Source organism: Pyrus communis, chromosome 5, assembly GCF_963583255.1.
Source record: "Pyrus communis chromosome 5, drPyrComm1.1, whole genome shotgun sequence".
NCBI lineage: Eukaryota > Viridiplantae > Streptophyta > Magnoliopsida > Rosales > Rosaceae > Pyrus > Pyrus communis.
In genome coordinates, this window is record NC_084807.1 from 8,745,025 (window position 1) to 8,753,525 (window position 8,501).

At 38.0% G+C, this 8,501-nt stretch overlaps 1 protein-coding gene across 2 annotated transcripts; it reads right to left on the minus strand.

Annotated features, from left to right (window-relative positions):
- Positions 1-339: 339 nt before the first annotated feature.
- Positions 340-4,385, minus strand: LOC137735218 (probable plastid-lipid-associated protein 11, chloroplastic). Of its 2 annotated transcripts, XM_068474625.1 has the most exons (4): positions 3,911-4,385; positions 3,700-3,765; positions 1,837-1,985; positions 340-508 (listed from the first exon to the last, which is right to left on the minus strand). In XM_068474625.1, the coding sequence occupies exons 1-3, from the start codon at positions 4,366-4,368 to the stop codon at positions 1,886-1,888; spliced, it is 624 nt and encodes a 207-aa protein (XP_068330726.1). In that variant the 5' UTR covers positions 4,369-4,385; the 3' UTR covers positions 340-508; positions 1,837-1,885. The 2 variants fall into 2 exon arrangements, with proteins under 2 accessions (XP_068330726.1, XP_068330725.1); XM_068474624.1 differs by lacking the exon at positions 340-508 and having other exon boundaries at positions 540-1,985.
- Between the last annotated feature and the right edge of the window lie 4,116 nt (positions 4,386-8,501).

Sequence of the window (8,501 nt, forward strand, 5' to 3'; positions counted from 1 at the left end):
ATTGATGATGGAAAAATAAATTGCGGGGATTAAAAATAGAAAATCTAAACAGTTGCGCAAATCAAATTTGAACGGCTAAAACACTTACATTGAATGATACATAGCATAGAATCCACACCAAAACCCAACTGTCTCAATTGTACACCTCTATTACAAGGATAAATTCATCAAACACAAATTCATTTCAACCAAATCAATTAAAAATGAATTCCCGATTGATCTAAGTTTCGTGATCCAATAAGTAACGCTTAGGAGCATGACTCGAAAATAGAAAACTTGGAAATCATAAAACATGAGATTTGGTGAATCGTGAGGCGTAGTAGTGAGTGAGTGAGTGAGTGAGTGAGTGAGTGAGTGAGTGAGTGATGATTTCCAAAGCCATGGAACCAATATTTGCAGGCGTATTCGTGCGTAATCATAGAATTGCTCTCCACCTTAAACATTGCTGAAAATCTCCTTCCGATATCACTCTTGCCATTTTGGTCTTGATTGCGTGAGCAAGTGGCTTCTGAGGTGGGATGTTAAACAAGATTATCTTTTAGACTCCTAATTCAACAACCCTCACAAAAGTCTGCATTCACAACAAATAGTAGAGCCATTGTAGCAGGCACTTGTGATCTAAATATCAAAGACTACTATTAGTATCGAACACTTGTCCAAACTCACCACTGGGGTCGGAGGTTGGGTTAAGCCACACAATGAGCCAACAATACTTTGGTATCAAAGTAACCATTCTCGGGAGTCAAACCTACGACCGCACACATACAGGTGGAGAGAAATTCCACTAGATGTGTATAATGATATTTATACAACAAAAAACAAGATCGTAAAAGGAAAACTTCAAATATTCACTTATAAACAAAGCATTCACAGGAAACGGGTGAAATACCAACTCTTTGCACGTCCCTCTTTCCAAACATAAGGAGGCACGGTCAAGAACCAAGTAATCTCTATGAATGTCTTCTGCAACTCTACGATCATCATCTACATATACAGATTCAAACCCACAGCTTTTGGGGGGGTTTCAATTATCATATCATCAAATTAATTGCGGATCAAAATCATTGAAAAAAAATGGTTGCTGGCGAACCATAGCAAGAACCTAGTCATTATGTAGAGAGTGCATCTCTAACAAGCTATATGATTATCATGAGCATCATTAAAGTACTAGTGGTATTTATGGACAACCCTTTTATTTCTTTTGCTAATTTTGCAGATTGGAACGCAATAGTTCTGTAGAAGGCAGTTTCAGTCAATTGCAATATTTTCAATTGATATCATATTTAGATTTTAGTTACTTTGTCCTCTGTAATTTGTTCCTTTCTCTTGTAGTAATAACAAATGGTTGCATTTCTCAGCAAGAAAATTAAGAAGATATTTTCTTTGCAAATATAACACAAATAGGAGGCGGAGGTAAGGGTCAGGAATCCATCACTTTGACTTCTTGAAGCAGTTAACTGTCTTCAGATTTCCTAATCTGTTGTCCAACTGGTCTTTCGAGCTTCATTTCGTGACAGTATATACTATAACTTTGACCAGTAGCAACTATGAGCCCCTAATTTTACAAATATATACCTCTAGTATAGGCACGAGACAACGAAATTCAGATACAACAGACTGTATGTTTAACGCCTAACCAGACCTTAAAAAAATGGGAAATTGGCAAGGCTGTGGATTGATGAAATATGCAAAATTCAATGAAAAGTACAACATACTCTAAGGTAAAAACTAAAGTTATGCAAAAAGATAAGATCTGGAGTACCACGAGAAGGGAAGTAGTAACATTCTGAAGAAGAAAAAAAACGTTGATGGTTGGTTTTGAATAAGTGAACTCACATTGTGTCACTAGGAGAAATAATGAGATCACTGCAAACAACTTTCTTCTTCATTCTTTCCAAGTGTAGGGAGCACGGTCTACAACCAAATAGTCTCCTCGGATATCCTTCACAACTCGAATCTCGTCATCAAGGTACACAGTGTCAAACCTAAAAAGAACCAAATTCCTTTAATACCAAAAAACATAAAAGCTAAAAGAAAGCAGCACCTCCCCAAGTATCACAAATACGGATTTGGGTTGATTAGAAAGACATTAGTATTGAAGCCTTAAGGAATACAAAATGCACCTCAAATTAAAGCATCAGATTTCTGTAATGTCAAGTTGTATGCTGATATTCACGCAGATAGTATTGCCTGTCAGAGGTTTGGCTTTTCTATCATGCAAGGGTAAATAGAAGTAAACCAGGCTGTAAATTTTTCTCATTTCTTTCTTTCTTTCTTACTAGTTTTGGTTAGTAATCAACTCAAGAGTTGAACCAGCAGTTTTCTTCAGGAGAAGTGATGAGTCTTCTGGAATAAACCATGTGTACAAAACAATGAACAGGATGCTACTATCAGGTGCATAACTTCCTTGTGACAGAAGATTCAACCTGATCAATTACGAGTAAACAACCTATGGTCGTAAAAACCAAAGTTTAGACTACTCTCTGTGGCATGATAAACCTAAATTCCAAAATCATGCTACTAAAACCAAGCACCTAAAGAAAAGATGATCTTTAACAAGTAGTTTTCAAATTGCTCTACAAAACAAACAACTTGACTATTATAGTGCACAGTAGTTTTCGACAGATGTCTGTTACTAAAGTTGAAAATTCAATGCTCTGGGGCCATTAGTCACACTATTCACCTATCTTTCAAGGTAGTATATTAATCCAGAAGTAGAAGCTAACTCTCTCAAAATAACAACATTCAGAAATTCAGCATCCATTAAAAAGGGCTCTAGCAACAAGAGGTAGGTTTCAAGCACTGGGAACGCTGATATGTTGCCTAGAGGAACAACCAGGCACACTTCCTATATGATAAGAAAAGTGGACACCAAACAAAGCTCCTTTGTAATTGAATCCCAAATTACGGAGGAAGGCTACATCTTTTCTGAAGCAGCTCTATGTCACACCTCAAAACCCACAAATGAGAATTAAAAATAGAGCAATAGGTACTACCCATCTTCTTTCAAAACTAGCAACTTCTGGGATTCAGACGTCAAGAATAAATTAAAAGGAAGTATCTTTCATGCAACGAAACTTCATCAGGACAAAAGCAGTGATAAGTAGACTTATTGTTGGCACAAAGTACCAAGGAATTCCAATAACTGGAACTTGCAGCAAAGCGATACGTTCCCCCTTCAGTAAGGAGTTCTTGGGTTAAATCATGGAAGGTGAGGGATAGAACAGAATAAAGCTGTGCACCTCTAGGGCCTGTTATTATTTGTTTCAAAATTGGAAGAAAAAAATGCGGATATATGTACACTCCCACACAATGTAACAGAATGATTCACTTTGTCATTGAAATCAGAAGGTCAGGATAACAAGGAATAGGTAACGTAAAATAAATAACCAAAGAAACATTTATCATCACATATCAAGTTCAAAACAAATAAAAACCAGTAACCAAAACAAGTGGAGACATACCATGGATAAAACTGACTTAACAAAGAAACTAATGAGACTGTAAAATCAGTTCATGCCTTCATGAGACCGGTGTCGAAGCTAACCATATGAGTGAAGTTCATAATAGTCGGTTTCAAGCTCAGAGATGAAGTGATAGAGGCAAACTATATGGCTGAAGTTCATAACTTTTCTAACCATACCAAGCAAAGCAGTAACGACTTGGGATTTTCTTAACATCAGAAAATAAAGCACTCACCAGCCCTGCCCGAACGGCGGCAATGGAATTTCCCAGCTTTTCCCTCTTAGAACTGCACTTGTAAATCTAACACAAACCAAACATCACCAATTGATCATACAACAAAATATAATTAAGTAAATACCAAAACAAAGAAAAATAAACACTTCCCAAACTTCCAAATTGTAATTCGAATCGAAATTCAACTTCAACACCAAATTCTAACACATACTTGAAATTAACCCTCTGATTTGAAGCGACGGCGATATCAGAGCGGACGAAGAAAACCCCATCCGGAGGAAAAGTGATGACATTGTTGAGGACCCTTTGGCCGACATCGATCACCTGCAAGACGTCGCCGGTTTGAGTGCCGAATAAGGAAGCGTTCTGGATGATGAAGAGCTGCTCCTTCTCCGTGGTCCAGAGCAGCCGCCATGTGGCCGAGAGGGAGCCGCCGGTGGTGACGCTGTCTCGGCCAAGATCAGCCAGGTCGTCGATGGCCTTGACGATGGAGGCGAGCTTTGTGGGGTTGTTCTGGGTCATGAGGCCGCGGTCCTGGTCGCCGATGAGGTTAAGGAGGCGTTGCTTGAAGAGCTGCGATTGGGCGGTGGGGGCGGAGCAGGTGATTTTAGCGGGGCGGGTGAAGTGGGGTTTGAGGGGGATAGCGCGGAAGGGGAAGCACGTGGCCATTTGATTATGGGGGGTGATGAGAGAGGGGGAATGATGGTGGCGTAGTGTTGAAGGTTTGAGTTATGGAGGTCATGGCTGGTAGAAGTTGAACTGGATAATTGGCGGTTAAAACTTGAGAGGTTGGGGATAATTGCCAAATATTCAAAAATAGAAATTCATAGATAAAATTTATAAATTAAATGATGTGTTACTAAAAATGAGTACGCGCTTAAATAATAATTCAATTATCGAATTCCATATAATTTAGTTTTCAAAATTTTAGCAATAGAATGTTTCATTAAAAGATGAGTTATTATACCAAATGGTCTTTGAGATTTTCATGATCAATAAAAATGGTCCCTGAAATCGAAAATCAATAGAAATGGTATCTGAGATTGTCAACATCCATGATTTTGGTCTTTCCATTAAAAACACTTTGGTTAATTTTCAAAACTTCGTAACTCAATTGATTCTTAACCAAATTTGACCCATAATATATTAAAATGAAGATAACAAAGTGTAGAAAAAGATTACCTATTTGGAAGCCTAATGATTGTCGGAGATGGCCAGAAAATAACCTAAAAGATGACCGGTCCGCGGGAAAATTGGAAAACTCGCCGGAAACTGGGTAAACTTTAAACGTTCATAACTTCTTTAATACTCAGAGCAACTCCAGCGTTAGAGCCCTCCCCCCAAGCTATGCACTATTCAATCCACCTAATGAACAGTAACTGCCCTTAATGAATAGTAATAGTCCTGGCAATAGCATTTGCATCTCCACCGTTACACTTCAATAGCCCTAGCAATAGGTAATAAAATATTAGTATTTTTTTATTTATAAAATAATACAAAATAATTTTAATTGTAATATCGGATAAGATTTTTAATCGTTCTCGTTGTGTCACGTGTCATTATCCGAAGTATTATTAAATAATACAAAATAATTTTATTTGTAATTTCGGATAAGATTTTTAATCGTTGTCGTTGCGCCACTTGTCATAAAATCCAAAAAGACAATTATTGGGGATGGATTTCCAATAAATTTTTTAATCGTACTCGTTATGCCACGTGTCATTATCCGAAAATACAATTATTGGTGATAGATTTCTGATAAGATTATTAACCAATCATGTCGCACCACGTGTCATAATATGTTCACAATCTTTGAGGATAGATTTCCATCAGATTTTTAACGAATGACGGCATGACACATGTCATAATCTGTTCACAATCTTTGAGGATAGATTTCCATCTGATTTTTAACGAATGACGACATGCCATGTGGCATTATGTACAACCTAATCATTTCTGAATCCTCCATATAATCCACCATCTATTATCACAAATCTCACACCAATTTTCTCAAGATCTCTATCATTATTCATAGTTTCTGCTTCCTTCTTCACAAAAATCTGTATCATTATTCATAGTTTCTGTTTCTTTCTTACAATGTCTTCTTCTTCCTCAAGGATGATGTGGGAACTCGATCAGGAAGAGGAAGAATTGTTTAACCAATCAGAAGCAATGTTCAATCACCAAGGGGCAAAAAATGAGAGGGAAGAGGATGAGGAGCGTAGAATGAGAAATGACGAAGTAAGAATAGGCAGAGTCTCACATTCCCGTCGACTCATCCAAGTTATGGCTCAGATCTGCAGGCCCAGCCGTTCCGGAAACCTTGATAGAAGCAGGCAACGACGAGGTATGGAACTCTTGGATGATTATTTTGTTCCTAATAGTGCATTCCCTGATACGTACTTTAGACGTCGTTTTAGAATGGAACGACATTTGTTCAACAAAATCATGATTGCTGTTTGCAACCATGATTTTTACTTTGTGCAAAAGAAATATGATTTTGGTGTTATGAGTCTACTGCTTGAGCAAAAAATTACTGTTGTCTTACGGATGCTTGCATGTAGAGCATCTGCAGACCAAGTGGATGAGATAACGAGGATGAGGAAATCAACCATTCTTGAGTCCCTGATGAGGTTTTGCAGAGCAATCGAATCTATCTACACCGCTGAGTACCTCCGTAAACCTACAAACATGGACTTGGAACGGCTGTTGAAGAAGGCCGAGATGCGTGGTTTTCCTGGGATGATTGGAAGCATTGATTTTATGCACTGGACGTGGAAAAACTATCCAAGTGCATGGCAAGGCGCTTATGGGGACAGAAAATGAGCAAAAAGTATCATTCTGGAGGCGGTGGCATCTTTTGATACATGGATTTGGCATGCCTTTTTCGGGGTCCCGAGAGCTCAAAATGACATCAACATCCTTGCCCAATCCCTAGTATTCAACGATGTCCTGCAAGGAAAGGCACCAAAAGTCACGTATGAGGTCAACGGACGTATGTACGACGGGCCATACTACCTAGCTGACGGCATTTACCCGTGATGGTCAACATTTGTCAAAACAGTGCCACGTCCCCGAAGTGCAAAGGAAAAACACTTTGTCAAAGCTGTCAAGAGGGGTGCAGGAAGGATGTGGAGTGTTGTTTCGGTATCCTCCAAGCTCGCTGGGCGATCGCCAGGGGTGCTGCCATATTGTTTGATGTAGAGTCGCTTCGATCCATCATGATGACGTGCATCATTCTGCACAACATGATTGTGGAAGATGAGTACGATTATGAAGCTATTGATGAATATGAGCCAGACACGATGAACAATTCAAGAACACGTATATATTGTGCTCATGACGCCACCGATGAGCCCGTGCAACATGAGCCATTACAAAGGGATGGACGTTACAATGAAAGGCTCATTCAACGATATACTGCATTTCAAATGCCAAACATGCACAATGCCCGACAAATTGACTTGATAGAGCACCAGTGGGCATTGAAACAAGCTGAAGATAATTAAGTTCATTTAGTGTGTTTTTTTTAATTTGGTATGTTTATGTTATTTTATTTGGTGTGTTTTATTATTTGGTATGTTTATGTAATTTTTTTTAGTGAGTTTTTAATTATTCCGTATGCTTATGTAATTTTATTTGGTGTGTTTTTGTCATTTCAATAAATATTCTCTTAGTATAAATAACTTATCAAATTAATTTGAATAAATATTCAATAAATTGGAAACAACATAAATAATACAAACAATAAATAATAAATTACAACCCAAAGTGATTGGAAAATTATGGGCTCCAATTACAAAAAGTACTATATTCATCATCACTTAACCAATTTGTGGTGCTAGGATGATCTTCTCTTGTGGTGCTAGAACCATCTTGGCTTGCTATCGCTTCTCTTGCACACCTCCTTCGCACCACGTCCGCTTTCTCTGACTTCCAAAAAAATTTAGAATTTGGAGACTTCCCTTCTAAAGGCGTGTTCATAATCTCACGATCTCGTTGAGCCCGTCTTTCTTCTCTAACATGTTCTCTTTCTTGCCTAAGTAGCTCTCTTTCTCTCTCATTAGCCTGAAATTATCTCTCAATAGCTGCAGCTTTTGCGTCCTCTCTAGCCTTATCAGCCTCATATTTCGCCAGTTCCCTCGCCAAAGTCAATTCACCTTGGCGAGTAACTTCTTCCATGAACTTTGCATAATCATTCTTGGAAGCACTTCCTTTTCTCTTTGAAGCCTTCTTACCATGAGGCCTAATTGGATAACGGGTCGAACCCGACGCTTGTTCAGGGAGGGGCATTTCGGGCACTTCTTCTGCATCATCTTCATGAACATGCGAGACATGATCGGGTGTAGAGTGTAGAGGGGTGCTGTTCATGTGCACTTCTGGACCGACTGGCACAACTCTAAATTTAGGACAATCTTTGACAATATTCCAACATTCCCACCGGTTGAATGCTTTATTTTTGCTTTTGGTTTTGGCAGCGTACCAAGCTTGTGCTTGAAGTTCCTACACAATGCGGGAGAAGAAATAATTATAATGAAAATAAGTAACAAATAAATAATACAAACAACATAATTATAATGTAAGTAGGTAACAAATAAATAATAAATTATGTAGGTAACAAATAAATAGGTAACAAATAAATAATACAAACAATACATAATAAATTATGTAGGTAACAAATAAATAATACAAACAAATAATTATAATGTAAATTTGGGTATCAAATAAATAATTATAATGTAAATTTATCGATAAGTTGTTACTAGAAGACAGACGCCTTTGCTCCCATCCTCTTTTATGAA